This window comes from Zosterops lateralis (genome assembly GCF_965231275.1).
Source record: "Zosterops lateralis genome assembly, chromosome: 3".
NCBI lineage: Eukaryota > Metazoa > Chordata > Aves > Passeriformes > Zosteropidae > Zosterops > Zosterops lateralis.
In genome coordinates, this window is record NC_139764.1 from 10236783 (window position 1) to 10262293 (window position 25511).

Genomic DNA, 25511 nt, shown 5'->3' on the forward strand with positions numbered 1-25511 from the left:
AAAAAAAAATCTGAATTTCTTATTCTCCTTTACAGGATGAAAGGCTAAATTGCATATTCAGTTGGTCTTGTGATCTGTGGAAATCAAATTTAAATTGCTCTAACACTATGTGTGCCTTTCTGTTTTCACCCTGAAATTTCGATTCTCTTCCTCATCCTCTCTCTACCTTTTAATCACATTTTTTTACTGCTTTTTGTGCTTTCATACCACCTGGACCCAAGGGGCTTCCAAAAGTTGTGGCAGGTCAGCAGCTTTAATTTCCAATGTGGAGATTGCTGTATACCTGATACCTCAGGGTATACCTGAGGGCAGGGTTTGGCCCAAGTTTACATTTTCTTTTCACTCTTTATTTCTGCGTGAACAAACACCAGCAAGTTTCTGACTTACTTTCATTGCTCTCATTCTTCTAGAGCCACAGGTTTTCTCTCTATTTTTTATGAAACAGTTTTTCATAAACTCATCTGTGACATATTTACAGCTGGTTTTTTCTCCCATGGTTTCCCTGCTCAAATTCTGTACAATACCTCTTGCTCAAACCAATTCATCATAGAACATGAACCTTCACTGGTCTCCACTGCTGCTTCCACCTCTTCAGGGTAGTTCGCATGTTTCCACACTACAGATTCTTGCTCTTTGCCAGCTGCTGTCTTTTTATCACATTCTGCCTTTGTGTTCTTCCTCCCATTCATTTAACTTTCAAGTATCCTGTAATAGTCTCCACTTTTCTGCTATCACAAATTCGTTTTTTCTGCATCTAAAACTGTATGACACTGAAGAACATCTACCACCTACTCATTTGGCAGTGTATAGTGGGTGCTGTTTTAACATGCCATTGCTTCTACCACTACAATGTAATATTTTCTGTTACCATGGCCCAAAGCAAATAATAAAAATCTATGCTTGATGCTCAGAGTCACTTACTACAGATTTTTCCAGGAATTTTGGGATTTTTACTCCAGCCCACTTGTGAATAGTTAGTTATTCTTTTACATCAGTCTTTCTCCTCTTACCATCACTGTTAGGACCATCCCCTCTTTTATCTTCTGTTATGCCAGCCTGTTGCATATGTCCAGACAAACAAATATGGCTCAAGCTCTATTGCAGAGGGTTTTTTAATCAAATTAATTAACCTTTTAAAGGTTAAAAGAGTAGATTTCAGGGCTCCATCTTGAGAATGCAACTGACCCACATTATTAATTCTTATCTGTATTACAGTCTCACAAACTGTGAGTTCTACAGCACTTCCAGCTAACAAAGTAAAAATGGAGCCGCATCTCTCTCTTTACAAGGCCTTTTAAGGATAAACTATCTAAATAAGAAATGACATGTAAATAATTTTTACTTTAACTCAATAACCTAAATTACTTTAATTTTTTAACTCAATAACTAACCGCCTGTGGCCCACAATGTGGACTTTTCTATCCAATTACAAAATACTATTCAGACTCATAAAGAAGAAGGTGGAAAAGAAGGACTTAGCCTATGTTCTAAGACCTCCATCTTGCTTTATATATATTACTGTATTCTAACATCTTAAACTCTAAGTTTTCCACCCTGTGATATCACACACTTCTATTCAAACTCCACACCCACAATCCCAGTTCTATCAGTCAATTCAGAACGTGACTATTTGTGACCAACCTGCAGGAAGGCGCATTGGCAACAGTCTGTTTTTAAGGGTAAAGTGCTACAAACAAGTACCAAAATTCTTTGGATTTTTTGCCAGGTGCTGAGTTACATCCGCACGGAGTGGGAGCCCCTGGATGCCAGGTTCAGCTGCCTGCAGCCCCAGCAGGTGCTGACTGTGGAACACTCAATGTCTCCAGCCAAGGAGCCCATGGCCGACAGTTGTGTCTACAAATGTGTCAGGAGCAGGATCCAGTGTGCCGCCGTCACCAGGATCCCCCTGCCAGCCAGGGCCACCAGCTGCTGCAGGGATGTGACAGAAGACAAGCTGGTGCTGGGCTGTGAGGACTCCTCAGTGGTTCTCTATGAAGCCTACAGGCAGGTGACTCTGTTGGCCCAAGCAGAGCTGCTCCCTGCTGTGATAACCTACCACCCCTCCGGAGCCATGCTGGTGGTGGGCAGCTCTCAAGGGGAGCTGCAGCTTTTTGACACGGCACTGTCCCCAGTTAAAATCCAGCTCTTGGCACAGGACTATTCGCCTGAGGCAACCCTGCAATTCAGTAAACACTGTGAGGTGCCCACCAGCCTCATCCAGATCCAATGGGCTGCTCCTGCAGGTGCATTTCCCAGTCCTGACAGCGTGGAAATTCACGATCTTTTGTTGGTTAGATTTGATAAAGGACCCTTGGGAGTGCTTCACTTTAAACTTGGTAAGTTACTAAACACATCTGTTGAACCTTGAGCTGTCAAAGGAACATCTGTATCCCACAAGGTTTTAACACTGATTTTAGGTATATGAGACCATACCCTTAAAAGCAAATTGCTCCAAAGATATCTGAAGGTCCCAGGGAGTTTTTTATATTCACAATAACTTTATACCTTTTCCTATTCATAGAATAGGACCCCAATCTGCTGTCTGATCAGCATCTCATAATGTTCTTCACTACTTTAATAAGACACAATAATTTTTCCTCTGGGAAATTAATTTAATCAGTAGTATGTAATATATACTACTGATTAAATACTACTGATTATATACTACTATATAATCTTAAGAATTGTATTCATTCTGTAGTAATAACCCTAACAAGTTAAAATAAGCTATATTTAGTAATATAATAGTAATGCTGTATTCTTTACCTTTTTTTTTTTTGTGTGTGTGCATGTATGATGTATATTTGTCCAGTATTCTGTTCTTCCTGTCTTCAGTACATGAAGTTGCACCTTTTTTTTTTTATCCTTTGAAGACTTTCCACAGAAGAAGTATGATTTTCATAACCTTCAGAGAAGTTTGGCCTCTCAATTAATTTGCAAGGAGTTGTGAATGAAAGAAGTAACAATGCTAATTTTAGGATTTATATAGCACTTCTCATTTAAGGTATGAAGTGACTTTAAAAGAGTAAAACCACAACTAACTTCCTTTTACAAGCAGAAAAACAAGAAGCAGTAAAGAAAAGCTAAAGGGCTTTCCAAGAGTTACACAGTGGCTGAACTAAGAATAAAACCCCTGCAGTGGCTCATCAGTGAGGAGTGTATTCATTTCATTCAAGTCAGGCAAGTTACAGTGGTGCAAGCCCATTGTAAGAGCTAAAAAAACAATCATGCTTAAACCCTCTGGCTCCCAAGCCAGTGTTTCAGCAGGGCAGACAGCCATCCTGGAAAATTTCAGCATTTTGCCCATTGTCTGTCCAAGAAAACAGGATTACTTCTGTAGATCTTTATGGGATTTTTTAATGATTCTTTTGTATAAAGCTCTTGAGATTAGGAAGAAGCCTTTTTTATTTAAAAAAACCCCAACCCATATCAAACAACACACCAAAAGACTCAAAATAACAACCTAAGTGATAGTAAGATTTGAAAATCTGCTTTATTTCTTTACTGAATGAGACACACATGTACTTTAGTGGGGAAAAAAAAACTGTCTAAAATTACCAGAGACCTAAAAACTTTGAAAGACTGAATTTAAAAAATTTAACCAAGTGTGCCACTCCAGAAAGGTAAATTAATATAATAGGATGCTAGTAACAAAAAAAAATGGTGGGTTGACTTACAGTTGTGTTGGTTTAAAAGAGCTGATCCAGATTATTGCTGTTATCCAAAAATACTATTCAAAAAAACTGTTTACAGGTTATAATTTATTTTGAGATAATTAGCTGCATTGAGTTCAATGACAGGTCTAATAGTTACAGAGTACTCCCGAACACTAATTATAACAGCTATTTGATGGTTTTGTGCACATTGGCCATTAAAAAAAAAACAACGAACAACACAACAAAACAAACCTCTAAATTATCTTTGTCCTGATTTGGTGGGATGGAGTCGAGCAGGAGGCACTCTGCCCACCTCTACCTTGTTTTTCTTCAGTCCTCCCTGGTGAGATTTTCTCACAACAGCTTTCCAGAAAGCACAGCTTTCCCCTTGCTATCTTTAGCACATTTATGTTCCTACCAAGGCAAGCAGGCTCTCAGTACAGGGATTTAGAGGCCTTTCCTGCTAATTGCCAGCTTGTAAACTTAATTGGACTGTCTCCCTGGGCACCGTTCCTAAATCAATTAGGCAGTGAGTTGGCTGTCACCTCTTTTTCCCAAGCAGGTTGCCTGGAAGCTCACCACCCAGGAGAAGTCAAGCATCCAAATGGGAAGATGTTGACCTCTATAGCTGAAAGTTATCACATTTTAAAATTCATGCTGTATAATTACTGTCAAATCTCTTCTAGGAAGGAAGAAAGGCTCTCTCCCTTCTTCCCTTCTCTCCCTCTTTGTAGTCCAGCATGCAAAACTGTGCTGCTCTTGGTTTCATCCTGGTGTTCAGCTTTACACCCCATCTCCTCAGTTTGCCACACTGTTTGCAAAGGGAACAACGGTGTGTTGATTAGTAAGTCCCTCTTCACAGCCTCAGCAGTTTTTAGGTTTCTGCTATTTAAGAAATAACGCAGAACAAATAAATAAATTAATTAAATGCAATAATAAATTATAGCAAAAATTTAGGGGCTCGTGACAGCAAGAGCCAGACAGGCATTCAGGATGGAAATAAAATCCATGAGTAACACATGGCTTGGAATTGTTTCCCACAGAAGTCTATTAAGAAACTATGTCAGTGAGAATAGGCAAATATGTTTTTAACTTCCAGCTACATTATGGTTTTCGACATGCTCTGTCAATCTCCATTATGCTATCTATCCAGATTAATTTCAGGAAAAAGTCATATTAAACAAACCCTTTAACACTAATGGCAAATATTTTTGGTGTCTAATGCCAAACTCATTTCCAAAAATGACTTCTTGTCATTGATGTCAAACCAGCTCTTGGATAATACCAGTGGTTCGGCATTGCTGGCCTCTAAAGACATTTTAAATATAGTATTGTATTTAATTAACATGAAAATAAGTATTTTCATCTTCGCTGAGAGGTTAATGTGCAGTGCCCAGATGCTGTAATACTTTAAAAACACTAAACATTTAGGAAAAAGAAAGTCTGCCATAACTATTAAAGATTAACAAGTTAAATATGACTGTTACCCAGCATAACGTCCATAAGCTTTAATACATACTAATATAAGGTGAAATACAATAGAAAACATTTCTTTAATGATGCTAAAAAAATTAAGTACTTCTCTGTTACTAAATGTAAATTTAGTAAGGTTTTTCCCCAAAAACATCAGTTCTGTATATGCAAGTTCTTACCAGTTTATTTCTCCTCAAGCTATATTCAAATGTTTTCCTCCACCTTTTTCCCTCACTTCATTTTTTCACATCACAAACAGTATTCACAACAGTTATGAAAGTTTTGAGAGGTATGTTTTATATATAACAAGTTTGCTTTTCTCTGTTACCAGAGAAAAGCTGGCCTCTTATATAGAGAACATATATTCATATATATATTTATATATAAAACATATATAATATATACCTGTTATATATAAAACATATTGTTTTCCCCAGCCAGTCTTATGGTTTTAATACTAGTATTGAAATTCAGCTTGTTCCCTTTCTCATCAGAACTTTTCCCATGTGTTTTGTTTCAACAAACATCAGAATATAAATTGAGAAAATAAAAAATTAAAAATAATTATAAAAAACCACTAAAAACTATGTTTTTATTTAAAGAGAGAGAAACGGTAAATTTATTCTGGTCTCTTTGTAATATTTGGAGGAGTACTGATAAAAAGTACTCTATCAGAGCGACCCAAAGTGAGCAGGAGTTGCTAAAATGCCATGTGTGGCCATGATCATTTGGTTACTCAGAGACAATAAATAACATTACTTCCTGCAGCTTTTTACTCACCTTTTCTGTTTGGAAGCTGAGATCTATGAGTCAGGGAACATTTATGTGGCAAGCTTGTTCTTGGTTTCATGTGCAACTGTAATTCAAATGTCTGTAATGTCAAGATATTGATAACTTTCATGGTATTCCCTCAGAAAAAATGCTCCACTTAGAGAATATTGCCAGGCTAAAAGGAAGTTCCAAAGCAGCTGCAATATGGAGAGTAATTGAGTAAGAGTTGCTTTGAGGTTGGAGCTGCTCTACACTTGTGTGCAAAAATACATCTGTGTGAGACAAATGCTGGGGTTTAGTGTTGTCCAGCAGTATTTCCCTACAGGAAGGAGAGGCTGTGAAAGGGAATTTATTACCTACCTTACAGCAGTGATAAACTTCAAATAAACTTGTTCTACCTTGTCTAAGCCAAACTTCATTATGTGATCACCAGTGACTTTTGGCTGCATTCGTTCAATGTCCATGTGTGAAGTTCATTGATGATTTTTGTCTGATGTCCCTCAGCACCCTCAGTCTAAGTATACCAAGATAGCAAGATGCTATGTCTTATAAAAAAATTAATACTGAAACCCATCAACTTAATTTTAAATTATGGCAATTATTTTTTACTGTGCTGAAAAGGAGTCAGCTATTGGTTTACATATCCTGTATCAAAGCATAAACCCGTTATCTCTGGTGGTAATATTTCTTGTTAAAGGTGTGCTCACAAGAGGGCAGCTGGGCCTTGTGGAAATCATCCACCAGTACATTCGTTATGATGAGATACAGGAGGCAATTAATGTCCTGAGCACCATGAACTGGAACACGATGGGTCAGCAGTGCTTTATCTGCCTCAGTGCCATTTGCAACCACCTCCTTAAACAAAAGCTTACACCAGCCAGAGAAGGTAAGAGACTGTTTGTATTTCTAATGGGGTTTTGGTGGTGTCTTGGTAATGTGTGTGTGGATTATGACAGTGTATTTATTGACTGTACAAAGAAGACAGTAGTGAGAATCCAGATAGTCAGCCAGATTGTGGTGCCTCATAATCACGTGTCGTTGTACACAAGTAATTTCAGTAAAATCTGGACCAATGCATTTGACTACATTTTCATTTGTATCAATAATATAATGCACATTATTTTATATATATATATGCTATAGTCATTACTTAATATATATAGTGCTAGCATTATACTCCATAATTTCATTACATTCTATAAATTTAGCTTATGTTACAGACAAAGGTTCCTAATACAGGATTGAAATATTCGTGTTATATTCATGCTGAGACAGCACCAACTGAAGGAGGGGTGTTTTGGTGCAATGGGGACAAGATATTTTAGTCTGGTTTTAAAGGTGCTTTCAAAAGGGTCATTCTTTCATTACAAGATCCAAAGGCCTTGAATACACTATCCTCTGCTGCCTCCTTTAGGATTATAGCATTTGTCCTCACTGTAATCTAGCCCCCTGCAGTAGTGGCTGGGGTCCCTCAGAAGAAATTATGAATTTTAGGTTTAGCCCCGTCTCTGCTGAAGCCTGGTGTGGTGCCTTCCTCTTGATTTGCTGTCTATCTTGAAACTCAATAGACTTCAAGATTTGAAGTGCCTTGATTTAGCGAAGGTGTTATCCTCCAGTCTAGCAGGCAGACAGCTGGAGACCAGGCATCTTTTGTGGAAAGAGAGAATACTTAGGATTCTGGTGTGTTTGATGATAGAAAAACTCCAAGGTGTCCTACACTGCTGCCAAGCCATCAGCTATCCCATTTTGTGGGATCTGATTAAAAAAAAAAACAAACAACAACTCTGTGTTGCAAACACAACATATAGACTCTAAATAAAACATGCTTTGAAAAGGACCTGTGAAAAGGGCTGGCTATGATACTTTTCTAAAAATATGTACATTATAAACAGATGTCTGTGTGTTTCCCCCATGCAGCTCCCTAACACTGTTTAAAGCAGAAGGAATTTTATTCAATCCAGGAGTTTTTCTATCTAAATCTAACAAATTTGGCATGGTAATTTGTTTTCTTTTTTATTAACAAAACCCAGTGGGAACTTATATTTATAGTGATGGTAAGCAGTTATCTTTGAGATCTTTATCCTGCCTTCAACATCAAGCTGGGCTATTTAATGAATGTATAACTGTGCTAGTAGCTACTCATATTCCATGTCAGTAGAAATATTTCAGAAGTACAAAACATGCTGTCAAGAAAACAGCAATGGCAAGAGAGTATGGCTTCTTTTTCTATTTTAATCTAAATTGACTGCTGCTTTGAAAGAAAATACCTTTAAAGTTCAACTTATCATACTATCTAGATTGGAGATAACACAAAACTAATTTACTAACAGTTTGCCTGTGTAACTAACACAGTGCTATTAGCACATTTAGTGCTATCAAGCCTAATAAAATCAAAAGTAACTATACTTGGAAGTAAAGAAACATTATCACTAAATACAGAAATGCCCAGTTCAAACAAACATTAATAATGGCAAATCAATGAGATTCTGTCTGCCTAATGAGACAATAGGTTATATTTTGCTTGTGGAGCAGCATAAATATAGAGCAAATACATATATAGCAAATTCTCCATTTTCTGCTTATAAGGCCTTGTACTACATTGTTAACTCTCAATCCAAAATCAAGGAGCATAAATATTATTGATCATTTAATTTACTTTCCACTAAGCGTGTGGGACACATAAGTATACTGTATGTTTACTTGTACTGTTTATAATTTTGTATTAAAGATGTGTAGAAAAAGTGCCAAAGAGCTTGAGCTGTGGAGTACAGCTGTCAGAAAGTATTTAAAAAGAGAGAACTTGTGTAACAAAAGGGCTTTATTTTATTGATTACAAGGGAGGTTATCCTGTTTCCCACCACTACGTGCTGTCAAACCCTTAGGGTTTCTAGACCCTTTTATTTAAAATTTTTAAAGAACTGTGGGCTGAAGGAGGTTCCTTAGACCTCAAGGCCATCACAAAGAGGGTTCTGTTACCCGCTGACCTAACACAATAATCCCTGAAATACTGAACTCCCTTGTTGTTTGCCTAAGAGGACAAAGACGATTTGAGCTAATTGAGAGTTGATCTCTACTGGACAATCTTGTTCACACTGTATTAGTCTCATGAGTCACTTTTAGTTGTAGGCTGCTGGTGAGAACTTGATGTGTTATAGACTTCCTTATCCTTTTGATAGCTTTTGTTGCTCAAAGTCATTGTCAGCTGTGCCTCCAAGCCAAAGTTTATATGCGCGTTTGTGTTTGTACAATCTGTCATATTTTAATTTCATCTGTCCTACAACAACATCACATTTCATCACCGTTTGAGGAATTTGACTGACTGCAAACATGAGCAACCTGTTGTAATTGAAGCTAATTCACTTGTTTCATTGCCGCTGTGTTTGAATTCCACAGCACAGCTTGAGGCAAGCCTTGGAACCTTTTATGCTCCAACAAGGCCTCTCTTGGATAGAACTGTGCTGGAGTACAGGGACCCCATCAGCAGATATGCAAGAAGGTTCTTCCACCACCTGCTCAGGTGAGTGACAGTTACAACTTTTTATCAACTCAAAATTAATTGCATATTTCAATAACTAACTACTTTAATGTGGTTAGCATTTTCCAAAAGGACCACCCCTGAAAAAAATGCATTCATTGTAAATGCTTGTTTAACTTGCACTTTGTTCTTTTCAAACAGAGTAATGCAGATAAAGTGCTATTCAGAGCTCTTCTGTCATCAATACACTTAAAATGAATCACCCTTTCCCATTTAGCTTGATAGAAAAAAAAAAAAAAAACAACAAAACATGATTCTGAGAGATTGATATTCACCAACTGCTTGCAGATTAGTTACAGAAAGAACTTACAAACTTGGAGAAAACACTGAGTTAAAAAAGATGCTAGAACACAAAAGAACACAAAAGACATTTTTGTCTTTGCACCGCTGAAATCTGAACATCTTGTTATTCTCACTTTTTAAATTCTCATATATAATTCACGTTCCAGTGAACCCCAGACCAGGTTGTTCCAAGCCCGATCCAACCTGGCCTTGAACATTTCCAGAGACAGGGCATTCACAACTTGTCTGGGCAACCTGTGCCAGTACTTCACCACCCTCACAGTAAAGAATTTCTTCCATACATCCAACCTAAATTTCCTCTTTTTCAGTTTGTAGCCATTACTAATTGTCCATCCACCACAGTTGCTGACAGAGTCCCTCTCTGGCTTCCCTGTAGGCCCCAACTTCCTCACCTTGTCTTCACAGGGAAATTGCTGTGATATTGCAAGAGAAATAATAGCAAATTCAGCAAGAATTTTTAGTACATTGGTTTATTGTTGTAATTTTTTTCAGCCCATTGTAAATATTGGCATGCAGCAGTTTAGCCTGTTCACAAATACAGCTGAGACATTCCCTTTGAGAATTATCCAGTGGATGAAAATAAGGAGAAATTACCTTTTGAATGATACAATGTTTGTAATACCTTGTTGAGAAGGAGTGTGGATGGATAGAGTGAGAAGACTTAATATGCACCCTTTTGAGTGATTCATCCAGATTGTATATATATTTGTCTGCATGGACAAAGCAAGTTTGATAGCACAGAATGTGCTTTCTTTCCAAATCTAGAAGAAAAGTATTCTATATTGCCTTCTACATTTTGAGTCTTAAGAGGATCATTTTTCTGCTGAAAGGTCCATTCCAGTGGGGAAATCATTCCTTGTTGAAAAATAATCCAATATTTGCACAATGCAAATGCTTTTTTACCCTTTTTCAGTCTTTCACTGGAGTTTTCCTAACACACATGGCCACAACAATGGGTACAAACTCTGTTATTGCCTTTCTCCTAGAAACCAGCAGGGAAGATGCTGTTGAGGCCAACTTGTTGTGGCTGTGAGCCAGTTGCCTGCAGAGGACAGATGCAGGAAAAATGCCTCAGAGATTGCTGAGAGGTGTAACTCTAGTTACTCTTATATCTGCCAGAGAAAGGTGTATTCCCTCTGACTCAGGATTTGCTTCCAAGTGCTAGCAGGCATGCAGAGGCATGGGGCCTTGGCTAAGCTGCCAGCCCTTGAGGCTGCAGCTGAAACACTGACTCAATCCTCCTAAAACAAGAACCTTCAGTGTCAGAATGCTGCCTGGACAGCGTGGGGCACAGAGGGAGGTGTGCACGAGAGTCTCCTGATGTCTTGTACTTCCCACTGTAAAGCAGCCCTTGAACAATCTACAGTTGTGGTGGGTTTTGGAGCAAATGTGTTATTTTGCTGTTTTCCTATTTTCAAAGGGATTTGTACTCAACCGAATCAAAGTGATAGGATCATGTGATTGCTGCAGAACAGATGGTACTGCTTAAAGCTTATCTCAGAAGACATAATCTAAGTACAAAATTAAATGTTCGAATATGGGGAGATTTATCTGATAGAAAGCAAGGAAATGATGTTCAGAGCTGATCATTATTGCATTAAAGTGGCTGTGCCTTAATTGGTGTTTATTTCCTTTTAGATGTTTTCTTAAGTGACTGGAATGATTTAAATGTAGGCTAAGCAGAGAGAACTACAGATTTGGTGGGGAATGGTAAACCATGGTTCTGGGTGAGTGAATGCCATCCAGGCATGATGCAATGTCTAGGAGGATCAGTGGGAGGCACAGTGCCTACTAATTCAGGCACATGAAAGTTGCAGCTGCTGCTCTTACATCTGTCTGGGATAGACTAGCAAGGCAAGGCACTCCTGTGGGTTCAGAACAGTAGGAAAAGTGAGAAAGGAATTATGCTCCTGCCTCCTCAGGTCACCATGTTATGCCCATGAGGGCACTGAAAATGAGGAGTTCCTCCCACTACCTGTTTGTCAGGGAAAGCAAGATCAGGTGATATGGAAGGAATACAGAGATGCTGTTTGACACTGCAGGGAGAAAATTCATGTGGCCAAAGCTCAACTGGAGCTGAAACTGCCCAGAACTGTGGGAGACCAAAAAAACAGGGGGTTTAAAAATACATTAATATAAAAAAACAGTGCAGAAATAATATCAGCCTGTCACCTCACAAAGAGAGCCATAAAGAAAAGTTGTTTAATGCTTTCTTTGTCTCTGTCTTCAACACCAGTGATGGGGTAAGGGGGTCACAGTGTGCTGAACTGAGCCCTGAGGACCATTCCAGTGCTCCAGCTGGACCCCCATGAGTCCATGGGGCCTGATGGGATTCATCTGAGAACACTCCGAGAGGTGGCTGATGTCCTTGTGAGGGCGGTCTTCATGGTTTTTTTGAATTGTCTTGAGAGTCTGGAGAGGTCACAGAAGGTGGCAAACATTGTCCCAGTTTTCACGAAAGGCAAAAAGAATGACCCTGGAAACTGCAGGCCTGTCAGACTCACTTCAGTGACTGGTAAATTATGGAGAAGATTATTGAGGGAGGTATTGAAAAGCACCTGAAGGGCAAGACAGCCACTGGTCACAGCCAGCACAGCTTCAAGTCCTGCTTATCAAACCTGATTTACACCCAGCTGATCAAGGGAAGCCAGTTGATGTTACCTGTCTGGATTTCAGTAAAGCTTTTGATACTGTCTGATCCTTCTGGACAAAATGTCCATCCCCAGCTGGATAAACACATCCTGTGAGGGGTGAGCTCAGGGCTGGGGCAAAAAGGGTTTCAGTGATTGGGGTGACATCAGACTGGGGACCTGTCACTGCTGGGTCTCTGCAGGGCTCCATCCTCAGCCCTCCATCCTCCATCCTTCCTCCATAAAGGACTTGGATGCAGGACTGGGAGGGACACTGAGCAAGTTCACACACAATACACAGCTGGGAGGAGCTGTTGACTCCTTCCAAGGCAGGGAGATGCTGCAGAGAGACCTCAACAAATGAGAGGACTGGGCAATCACCAACCATAGGAAGTTTAACAAGGGCAAGTGCCAAATTCTGCACCTGGGATGGGGCAAGCCTGGATGTACAGACTGGGGAATGAGACGCTGCACAGCAGTGCCATGGAAAGGGACCTGGGCTGATGGAAAGCAGTACCCTGGCAGACAGAAAGGTCACTTGGTTTGTTCAGCCTGGAGAAGAGGAAACCAAGGGAAGACTTCATTGTGGTCAGGATTCTCATGAGGGGAAGAGGAGAAGCAGGCACTGATCTCCTCACTCTGGTGACAGTGTCAGGACCCGAGGGAAAGGCCTGAAGCTCTGCTGGGAGAGGATTGGATATTAGGAAGAGGATTTTCATCCAGAGGGTGGTTGGGCACTCAAACAGGCTCCCCAGGGCAGTGGTCACAGCACCAAGCCTGACAGAGCTCAAGCAGTGTTTGAACAGTGCTTGCAGGCACAGGGTGTGATTTTTGGAGCTGACCTGTGCAGGGCCAGGAGCTGGACTTTGATAATCCTTGTGGGTCCCTTCCAACTCAGAATATTTGGTGTTTCTATGATTCTATTATTTGATTTATTTACTTTTTTACCCATTTCATTTAGCACTGAATACTTGCAGGCTAATTACAAATAGCTAATGTATGTCTTCAGAGTGGTTTTTTTCATCACAACAGATGTGTCTGCATGACCAAACCAGAAGCCTTAGATGCAGAATTCCTGTAAACTGAGATTGTAAACTTGATGCAGCATTAGGGGGCATTTGTTACACTCTTGCGAGTGTGAGGAGACAAAAGCAAAGTGGTTATTTCACACCCTACTACAGCAAGGTGTAGAGGAAGCATAGTGCTTTCTAAATAACGTGCAGTAAAATTGTGGCTGATATTCAAAAAGTATTTCTTGGCATAGAGTGGGGCCTTCTGCAGTTCATTTGGGCTTCAGAAAGGGCAAGAAGCAGATTCACTGAAGTTAGACCTAGAAGATAAGCAACTAAGGTGAACAACTCAGAAGTTTTGGTAGGAAGAGTCAGGGAAATGGGGTTAAGAGCATGAGTAAAAGACAAGGTGCTGGGGACAAAAGTCTGAAGGCAGTTGTGGGAATGTTCCCTGTCCTGCAAGAAAGGCAGAGTGGCAGCACAGAGCCAAATGGGGAAAGGCAGCTTAAGGTGTGTGTGGTGGGCTGTAGAGGGGACCAGACACCTCAGGATGGACAGGGTAGGGTGGAGTCTTTTATACAAGATTAAAACATTCAAACCCTTAAATGTTTCGAGATCTAAATCTGAGAAATGTTCGTATAAACAAAAGTTTTCACCCCCCTCTCCAACTTTCCTTTGAATACCCCACCAATCTGCCTTAAGCCTTTTCAGAAGGACCAACTCACGGGAGAGAAATATTAATTCATTCTACATGCTGAGACAGTCTTTGACCTGCCTGCTGTGTCTGCCAAAAAAGTCCATTTATTGTTGTACTTTTATAGATGTGAGTGTCTGTATTTACTAGAACTGAGAAATACAGTTACCTTTTCAGAAGGGCTATCCTAACCTAGTAAAAATCATGTGCCAAGGATTTTACTCTTTACTGTAGGCCAAAAGGTTGTATGTTAAGTTGCAAATAACTGGGGACATCCATTTTGACATTATCAGGGAGATTATAGGCTATCTATTTTTCTACCATCAATGAAGTCAGTTTCTAGAAAATGCTGAATGCTGTGATGGCAGATTCCCTCTTTAGGCATGAGGGCACTTTAGAAAGAAGATGCTCCATCCAAGCTGAGATGGGCAAAGGAACACTGACAGCACAATTGAAACAGATCACAACTTGAAGGAAGGGAAAATTCTTTGCAGTGTATTGGACTCAGGCATATTATTTGTATCCATCATTAAAAAAGCTAAGTTCTTAAATTTGCAAACCACACATCACCTTCAGCTCCCACTAAAATAGAAGCTTAGAGCTTTGCAGGTATAGGCCCTGGATGTAAAATATGGAATACGTCCAAACCCAAGCATTCAGTATACAAAATTAAAATTAAAGGCCTCTTAATTATATGCCAGGGATCCATTACAACAGTATTTATGGAACGAATAATTATTTTCACTCTAAATCCTTATCTATAATTAAAAAATACAGGAACTGAATTACAAGCACAGAAATTTATCTTAGGTGTTCCTTGCCACTTCAGTAGCACTCAGGTATTTTATTATGATGTCACTGCTTATAATAATGTAAGGCATTATATCATTATGTAAAATGTTGAGCAGAGGTGGGTTTATTGGGGAGCCTTGGGCAGCTGTGACCTCCCTGCTCCCACCCTTTTTGCTGTGTGTGTTTGTGTGGTGGGGGAGTGGCTGCAGCACCTCCTGAACATGGAATGGGATGGAGCAGTTTTCCACTCCTTGGCTGCGGCATCACTGACTCACGGCTTTGCCTCACTCTGATCAAGCATTGGTAAATTGTACTTGTCATATTTTCTAATGCATGAAATTATCTTGTTTGTTTGACATGGACACGTGGGCACAAACACACGCCTGCTCTCTTGTGTTCCATTTTTTTTTTCTTTTTGGGTGAAGGAAGCAGGGCTAGAAAGTAAATTCTGAAATGTAGTGCAGGAGTTGCAGAATTAAGATGCAGCCACAGTTCTGCTGTGTCCTTTCCTCCTTTGTAATGCTGGTTTTGTGTTTGTGATGCCCAGTTTAAGGATTATTTTTCTTTTTTTTTTTCTTTTTTTTTCTTTTTTTTTCTTTTTTTTTTCTTTTTTTTTTCTTTTTTTTTTCTTTTTTTTCTTTTTTTTCCTTTTTTTTTCCTACATGGAAAAATACTAAGATTCAAAACCACTTGCACCTTTCAATCTGATAATTTCATTAACAGAATGTAATTTGGTTTTTTCCTCATAGTACAAATAAGTTTACCTACAAAGCAAAGCTTTGTTCTAAATAACAATGCAGTGCTTTTTCATCTTTCAAAAGAGAAGTGCAACTCTGATCACATTCAGTGGTAGAATTTTGGATGGATTCGTGAAAGATTCTCTTTTGTATGAATCCAAAAATGAGAACCTCCACCATGTTTTCACTTTTGCTATTTTCACTCCTTTAGAAATTTCAGAAGTGTTTTACTCTTCATTGTGTTCCATGTAAGATGCTACTGGGTAAATGCAAAAAAATTATCTTCATATTGGGCAGAACATTCATCAAGTGATATGACTTCGCACACAGCACTTGACAGGGCTCCTTTGTAAATAAACACTCTTAAAGAAGATGAGAAGGTAAGTGGTCATTAGCATCAGGGGAGACCTGCTTCCAGCCACCACTGATCTTTATGAATCACTTCACTATTCAAGAGTTTTGAAATGCACTGCAATACTACAAGACATGATGCCTGGACACAGACAGTTATCACTTAAGTCCAAGACAGCCTTTGAAAACCTAAAATAAAGCTCTTTTGCCCTGCAGGTGCATCACTAATGCAGTACTAACTACCCTCTTGGTAAGCAGGTTCCCCTATCACTACACTGCAATCTCCAAAGTAGATATTCACTGTGAGTATTTCCATCCTAAATAGGACCCTAAATCAAAGGTGAAAAAAAAAGCCTCTGCTCCATAGGAATAGTTCCCAATCCCATCAGCTGCCAGCTGTATGGAACTGAGAGACAGAGTGAGCAAAGAGCTTTTATGATCCTTTTTAAGAGCACCCTAGAAGTAGAATCTATAATTATATTGGTACATAGTGTGTCACAAAATATGTATAAACATTAATGATTACATGGCTCAGGACTAAGAATGTCTTTTATATTCATAAGGTAACCTGTTAGGCATTAAATTATGCCTTCAGATAAAATGATCATTGATGGCAGTCAGGTTCTCTATGGTGGCCACATGAACAGAATTCATCTCTATGGGAGTAAGTTCAGTAGTAGCATTTTCACTAAAGTAGCACCTTCTGGAGAGGACTTTGAAGAGTCATTTTTTGTCATCTTTTGAAAAACGATCAAAACCAAAGGTTTTCATATTACCACGGCACTGATAAATGAGAATTTATATTGCTGTGATGGAACTACACATGAAAAGATTCCCCTGGTCATGCTTCTTGACCTGTTTTAGAAACAAGAAATAAAGGCATCTATTTAATGGAACTAGGTTATTTTTTGCAGTTAAAGAGGCTAAAGATCTCATAAAAAGTTTAGACTGTCTTTGCTTGAGTCCTATGTTGTTAATGATTTCTTTTCTTAAACCAGCTCCAACATAGTTTTCAATTTCAGTCAGATACTTTGATGCTACAGGAATGACTCCAGGATTTAATTCTCCAGCAGTGATTACAATATAAGAAATAATGAGCAAAATATTGGGGTGGGGGGGACACAACAAATTACATGACATAATTGCTTGAGAACAAAATGCCACAAATATAAACCATGACAAATCACTGTCATAGATTTGGGCAAGATTTGTTGCTCAACCTAACAGGAGAGACATTGCTTGGAGGATGGGAAGAATGGCCCCTTACACACACTCAGAGCAGTCCCAGAGCTGCCAAAATCTGGAGCCACTTTGCACAGCCAGCAACAGATGCACTTTGGTGACCCAGAGTGCCACAAGTCATCCAGTTCTTTGCTATGTCCCCACCCGTGGGACTGCATGAGAAAAAAGGAACACAAAATAGCTGCACTGGACTGATGTTGTTTGTGCCAAATCTATTCCCACATGCTGGTTAATCTGACTTTGATATTGCTACTTTCAGAAGCTGAGCCCACACAGAGACCACTGTTGTGTTGTGTAACTGATAATCTGCCCTCGTAAGGTGGCTTTTTCCTGCTCTACCAGCTGTGCAATTTCCCTGAAATCTTAAGGGCTTTGGGCATACACTGAGTGCAGAAACAATGCAAATGTATCATATTCAGGGACAAAACCCTCAAAATTTACCAACATACTTCCATCCTTGAGCAGATGTTGTAAGTCAGCCTCAGCCTTCCCAGGTCATCAGTTTCTCCCTCTCCATCAACTCCATCTAGTCAGTCACTGATAGCATCTTATTTTAAAGTCACACTCAGAAATCTCTAATTTGAGGTCCTGACCAAGAACTAAGTTTAAGACTTGTTTTTTTCTTTGAAGTTTTTCCAGATCAATTCATGTCTCATCTCTTTACCAAGACACTTTTTCTCCATTTGTCTTCAAACTCTTCCTGAGCCCCACCATTACAGTTCCATTTACTGTATGTGGACCATCTGGCAATATTCTGTTGTGAGTAGCTCATTCTCAGCTCATCAGATCAGAGTTTCCTCTCACTCCCTCAGCCCTTTTGCTGACTTTTCTCCCATTTCCATCCAGTGCCCTGCAGGAAGAGCTAACTGAATAGGCAGCCCTAGGCATTCCTCAAATGCAGATCTGCCTTTTATGGTTCTTCAGAACCCAAGAGCCTGTAAAGGAAAGAACACCAAAAGGGAAATACAGAAAAAGGTCAGCAATACTCATTTGTCCAATAACTGGATGTAGAGTCTTGGGGGTGCACCTCTCATGCCTTAATAATGTAGAATTTATGTGTCCCACATGCTCATCTGGGCTTCCTCTGTAGTTAGGATAAAGACATGGGCACCCAAAGGATGAGTAATCCCATTGAAGGGAGATATCTCAGATAAGCGTGAAGAGTCAAATGTCAGAGCCTATCCCTATCAATTAACTACAAAAGGAGCCTACCTAATTAGCTTAAATTAGCCATGTAAAGGTAAGCTGTTTGAAGATAAATGGAATGATTTGCACTGTAAATGTCTAGCTCCTGTATCACATTATTACTGGCCAGTTAACAGAAAGATCTTAGATGCTCAGATAGTTTCTGTAATAGAATGAGAGAGAGAGACAAATGGACTAAATATATATATATATCAAGAAAGGTTTACAAAAAGATACAAAAAGCAGACAGGCATGCAGATGTCTTAAAAAATCTCTTTTTGACCAGTTGGCCAAGATAGGAGAGAGTGGGGATGTTTCTTGGTTTACACAGGTAAGTTCTGAAGCATCAACTAGAGATAGATAAATAGTAATATATGACCAGCACTAGGTAAAATTAATTCAGAATTTCTAAAGCTAGTAAAGGATAAAATATCTGAAATACACACTGTGGTATATAACTTTGCATTTAGAATTACCTTAGCACCTGAGGACAGGAACATGGAAAATATGAAGTCAGTTTTCAAAACAGTCTGGAGAGACCTTAGAGAACTATGTCCTGTAAGTCCAGCCTCTGTACCAGTGAAATTAGCAGAAACTATATTTTAAAATGTGTGAACATACAGACAACTAACGTATTGGGGGAGAATCAGCAGGATTTCTGTAAAGGCAAGTCATGTCTCAAAACTCCAAATTCTTTGATGTCAGCAATCATTTGAGTAATGGCTATCCAGCTGCTACTGATGAAAGTTTGACCATTGAAGACCTTTTTGGAAGGTCTTTCACCAATATGTCTTAAAGAAACAGAGGATTAGAGGAAAGCTTCCCTTTCACAGATAAGTAATTAATTAAAAGGTAAGAAAAGAGTAAATGGTCAGTTGTCATGGAAGTCACCAATGGAAATTATAGCAGATCTATACTTATAAGTAACCTGGCAAAGGAGCAGATAGTGAGCTGCCAGCATTTGCTGATGACACTAAATTATTAACACTAGTAAAGATAGGACCTGCTGTGAAGAACAGCAAAAGGGCTTCACAGGATGCAGTGACATAGTGTCAAAATTGAAGATAAAATTAAGTGTAAATAAATTCAAAGCGAAGCACTTTGTACACAGTGGTGTGTGACTCCAGTCTTCATGTGTAACCTGAAGCAATCTGAGCTCAACATTATTCTGGAAGAAGAATTTGGCCTTATAAATCTACAGCTATAAAATACTCAGTTCAGTGCTCAGCAGAAGTACAAAAAGCACATTGCAAACTAGGAATTCTTAGAAAACGACTAGATGAGAAAACAGTGAACTTCAGTTCACCTAAATTTTGTGTGTAGTTTTGGAGTCCCATAATCTGTAAAAGGATATAGTAGAACTCAAAAAGGTTTAGGAAGGGTAGCCAGGATGATTAAAGGCATGAAACAGCTTTAGTGAAAGGAAAGGCTAAATAGACTAGAACTCCTCGACCTAAAGAGGAGGCAGCAGAGATAGAGATCTATTAAATTGTGAGTGCTAGGGAGAAAGAGCACAGTAAATGACTGCTCACTGCTTCTTCTAATACAAAAAATAGAGGTCATCAAGCAAAGCTAACATGGCCACTTCAAAATATAGCGATTCTCCACATTATGTATAATTAAAATATGAGCCTCCTTGCCACAGGATGTTGTGGATGATAAAATTGTATGTGAGTTCAAAGGCAAGGTTCAGAGAAGAGGAATTCACTGAGGAACACCAGCCTGGAAACCACCTCTGGCTCAGCAAATCCCTAAAGCAGAAACTGTTGGAGACTAGGAAACTGCTCAGGGAACTATCAGCATCTGCTTGTCTTGTTCTAACATTCTCTCCTAGCTAATGGTGAGGGATTAGGTCAGGAGCACCTTCAGTCTCAGCAAAAGGCTGTTCCTATGTTTTATGTTCTGGACATGATGCTGTGCAGAAGAAGCAAATGGTTTTCCATTTGCTCTCTCAAAAATGTGCCAAAATTCATACAAACTTCCAGGCAATATCTTGTCTGTCTCTTCTGTGGCTGTGTTTGCTGCAATGGAACTGTTATATGTGGGAGTTTTATGAGTATTACCACTGCATTATTTTATTATAAAGAAATCATTTGGCTATTGACAAACATAGATGGAACAGGTAAATATACTCTAATGGACCCATAACTCAGCAAGTGATTCAAAATTTGGCCCTGCACCATGATTCTGTAAGTAGATATTTATCTTTAGGCAGCCAGCTTTAGAAAATAGGGAGCTAATGTATTTTCTCTGAGAAGTCTTAGCACTAAAAAAGCACATCTTATCCAATGTCAGGCATGAGGGAGAATTGGCCCTGTACCTCATAGAAAGCCAAGGAGGAAAAGGGCCTGTTCATCTTAACTTTAATACCAAATTTCCATCTGCTGCAGCTGGAAATTGCAGAGATATCACACGTATACAATGGGGATTTATTATAGAGGCAGCAACTCATCCTTAACCACAGTGATGATACTGGGCCTCTGTTATATAGCTGTCTTTAGTGTGTAGACATGCTGATATGTTTGCTCAATAAAACCCAGCTTTCAAGACATACTGTTAAGTTTACATGATCACCAGAGTGAGAGGGATAAAGCTGGAAAAGAAGAAAAGCAGAAGCGAATTAATGCAATAAAGGCTAGGATTTAACAGACAGGGTTGAGTAAAATAAATGTGAAACAACAGGTGTCACTGACTCTTATCAGCATTTTTAATTAACACCTGTTTTTAGCCCAGAGTACTTTGGAAGAGTATGTTGGAGTGTGTCTGTATTTAAAGATAAAGATAGGCTGTTGAGAAGTTACTAAGTAGTGAGAGGTTGGAGGAATGAAGAGGTTTGGGGGTGGGGGAAGCCTCTGTTTGCTGGGTGGGTGCTGGTTACAGCTTAGAGAAACCTGAAGGGAAGCCAGAGTGATGAAATTGCAAGGTAGGGAAATACTGCTATGGCAACAAAATGTGTTCTCCTGAAGAAAAACGAGTATGAAAAAGGAAATATGGAGTGTAGGAAGTTGAAAGGAAGTACAGATTCCACAAAAAGACAGGGTCTAGTTTAAAAAGATACAAATTGTAATAGTTTCAATTTATGTAATAATATTTTATGATAGTAATAAATTTCTGTTAGCCAGACTTTTATGGCACCTGTTCTGGAAAGTTTCAGATATGAAAGAATTCTCCTTGACAGTAGGAAGGGGATGCAGTCATACTCTTCAGGGGCCCATCCTACAGGAACACAAGCCAACCTGAATGCCCAGCATCACATGGGAAGTGTGTGACATAAATGTTCATAGAATCAGGATCTTTAAACAAATGTTTCTTCAGTGTAGGTATGAGGCAGTTCCGGAGTGTTACAGTAGTGCTGGTTTATAATTGATTTGAGCAAAGTTCAACAAATAAATGACATATCTTTCTTTATACCTAGACCCACTTTTTTTTTTTTTTTTCCTAGAATATTTCATATATCTAAACTATTTCTTGCTAAGTATGTATTTTAAAGGTTTAAATGATCCCTTATTATTATTCATTCAAAAATTAATTTGGTTCACTTGAAAATCTGACTCCAAATTCTGTCCTGAGAAGAAGGGTGTAAAGGCAGAGTCACCCCAACCATTTCATACATATTGGTTTCCTAGAGCAGAATATCACCCTAGAAGATAGGAATCACATGGTAAGATTATTAACTTTTTTTATGGTTGGTTTGGGAATGACCTCAAGATTCACAGCCAGTTAGAGCCTCAAGGGCTTTCTCTGGACAGAGAGTCATACTGTCTGGCTCCCCTTATTAGCTTTCTCTCTCTTCCTATTTTTTAATTTGACTTGCTTGTTTGCTTTCTTGCTTCAAACCAGAGGGTACCCTTTGATGTGAAGGACATTCAGTTCTATGCCCAACAATCTATAAAGTTATGGGTGGACTTCCTTTATGTCAGAAATGTGTAACTTGAGAGTATCTTTCAAGTGACAGAAATTTTGGGTGCCTTGAGATACTTGTATTTTTGTGTTTATCTACTGTATTTTCTCATGGTTTATTCACTGTCTTTACCTGAGACCTATTTGTGTATGACCTTTGAAAGGTTCCATGAGGGATTTCTTTTTAAACAAAGTCACTCAGGCCACAAATCCAACACTTCACTTAACATGCCCATATTTAGGGCCCATGGAAAATTATAGGTCATAAACCCATATGTTAATGCTTTGCTAAATCTGGGCCTGAAGGGATGTATAGATTATACCTGGACAACCTTTAGAGCTCCTGCATCTAAAATACAATTTAGGATACAATTTAGGAGATTATCCCCTTGACTCACTCACACACACAGACCCAGTGGCTGTTTCTCCATTAGCCTTTGGTGTGCTCTGCAGCACTTTCTCCTCCTCGGTGTCTTAGAAGGTAACAAGGCTGTGAACCCTCCTCAGAGGTTTGTGTGTCCTGTTCAAAGGAGCTCATAATCTGAAAACAGAGTGGCATAATAGCAGGAGGTTGGCAAAATAATTATTAACTGCTGGCATCTCAGAGGGTGGAGCTTCCCAATGCATCCATTGATCCTCCTGCCACTTTTCCCACTAACTTTCAAAATCATTGGGGGATCTCAACCAATTTAACAGAGGGTAGAAGTCTCAGAAATAAGCAAATGCCTGCAAGTTTTGCAAAAATCAGCAACCAGTTGGGGTTAAATAGAATGCAGGAGGTTATCTGTGTCCCAAAAAAAGCTACAGTGAAAGTTCAGCAGATACAAGACCTGTGCTGCTGCACACCAAGCATGGTCCACATGGCCTCTTGTCCAAACCTTTGCTGGGAGGGGGCATGGATGCCCTGCCGGGAGAAGGACAGAATTGTCTGGAGCACGTTTTGGCAGAGTACCTTGGGAACAGGAAGAGTTACTGTGCTGAGCCTATGTAGGAGGAAGTATAAAATAGGTTCTGTGGAGAGTTCCTGGTCTTCAGGCTGCATTCAGAGCTCTACAACCACCTTATTTAAAGTAGGGCGTCCTACTGAGCTCATTAGCTCATAAAATCATTTCAGGTTTTGGTTGACTTTTGCTTAAAGTGAGTTTTTTTTAGTTGTTTGTCTGTGTTTTTTTAAAGAAACGTGATATCTTCATGTATTTATTCCTCTCCAGGAATTTTTAAGTACCACTTTTTCAGGATGCAGTATAAAAAGCAGGATATAAATCTTTGACCAATACTATATTTTATACACAGCAATCTAAATCTTCAGAATTTACTGAAATTTTACATGGAAGTATTTCATTGGAGGTCAATAGAATTTCGGGGTTGTCATTTTAAGGACCATTACGTGTGAGAATTTTTCCTGTGACATATGTAAGTCCTTCTAGCCCTGTTTTTGTAAATGGGCTCTGAAGCTAAAACCAGCTACATGCCTAAATCGGTGGTGCTGTGTTCAACAGTTGGTGAAAAACTAATCTGTCCCCATTTAAATCAACCACTTAGCAACCTAGCCGCACACTTTTTAGGTTCTTTAACCTAATAATCTCTAATTATTCTGGCTCAGAATTCCAGCAGAACAGGGTTCAGAGTCATTTTGCAGATGTTATTCTTTATTTGAATATTGTCTAATTTAAAAGGAAAATATTTCAGATAACAACAACATATTTTGAGGGGGAAAAAAGCATGAAAACCATTTCTGTTCCAAAAATTGCTGATATGAGAATTTATGAGGAAACAGCTCCTTTTATGAATAATTATTATTATTGTGTTTAAGAAATGGGCAAGATGCCTAGAAATTGAATGAAAGAATGAGCTATTAAATTGAAATATTAAATGAAATAACTGAATTTAAAATGATCATGTAAACCCAGCAATAAATGTTGGGAGCTCTAGCTGATTGAACATATTTTCATCATCTGTTTTGTATGCTTAAATACAATTGCTTGATGTAAGTAAACACTTGATTGATATTCTGAATACTTTAAAATCTGCATATGCATCATGGAATACTGAACAATTAAAACTTAATTTCAGTGTAGTTTGATTACATGTAAATTATTTCAATATTCATTTTTTTCCTGTTCTGTTTGCTCAGTGCATATTTAATATCCACTTTTTGAATGCATATCACTCTTGATTGGACTGTGAGATGAGGAGGACTCTGAAATTTCTTCCATTAAAAAGGATTGCCTTATAAATACTATTTGTGCCACAGCTCTTCCCCCTGCAGATTATTTTCTAAATGTTGTGTACTCTTATTGAAGACAAGGAAAAAAACTGCTGCAGCCCTCCTTTATCAGCCCAGCACAAGGAATATGCTTACATGGTCGATGAGCATGTCTAAGAAGGCTTGTTGGTTGTAACTAGTCCCTAAAGAAATGTTTCCACCTTTTCTGCACTATATTGCTTGCCTGCATGAGCTCCCTCTCCCTTCCCTTCCTCCTCCCTCCACATGATTTTTTTATTTTATTTTCCTGGTTCTTGGAGGTCTTATGAGACACTTTAATATTATGGCTAAATATTACAAGTGTTTTCAAGCTCACTATTTTCAGTGTGAAAAATGTATCTCTACCTATAAGTGACCATGTTCAATTTAGGAGTTGTGGAATACAGATGAACAAAATGTTGCCTTTTAATATATTTGTAGAACATTTTCTAAAAACCAAAGAGACCTCTTTTCCCTTCGCTGCAGGCTGCAATCCACACACATTTTTTGATCAGTATTTCAAATTACTTTATTTCTGAACATCCAACAGAAGGAAATCCCAGGCATTTGATTCTCTTATTATTAATGCCAGTGAACACAACAGCCTTTCTGAAGTTACAGATAGCATTATATTTTTTATTCCTTATATATTTTATTTTAAAATAAAATTATTTCCTGGCATCTTTTTAGTGAAGTCATATTCTCAAAGTACAGGCAGGCAACACGCTTGTCACTTCACCATGGAAGACAAGTCTGTATTCCTCTCTGCCTTAACTATTTTTGACCTACATGCCTGTTGTTACATTATTCACATTTCCCCTTGATTTCCTTGCCCATACTAACAGAATTTTTTTTTACACTTTTTTAGAGTGCATACAGAAGTGCATATAATAACAGTACTCTTTGTTATATGAGAATTTGAAGTTAATGTTGTATCTACTAAATGGCTTGCAGGGAAATGTTTTCCTATGTGTCTTACGTAGTTAA

The 25511-nt window shown here is 38.8% G+C and overlaps 1 protein-coding gene across 4 annotated transcripts in view; it reads left to right on the forward strand.

Moving 5' to 3' along the window:
• WDPCP (WD repeat containing planar cell polarity effector) overlaps positions 1 to 25511 on the forward strand; it is a 148557-nt gene that overhangs the window by 72291 nt on the left and 50755 nt on the right. For all 4 annotated transcript variants that reach the window (XM_083857883.1, XM_083857884.1, XM_083857885.1 and 1 more), the window contains 3 exons: positions 1727 to 2336; positions 6598 to 6786; positions 9294 to 9417. In XM_083857883.1, the coding sequence (XP_083714009.1) occupies positions 1727 to 2336; positions 6598 to 6786; positions 9294 to 9417 (923 nt within the window). The remainder of the gene's footprint in view (positions 1 to 1726; positions 2337 to 6597; positions 6787 to 9293; positions 9418 to 25511) is intronic.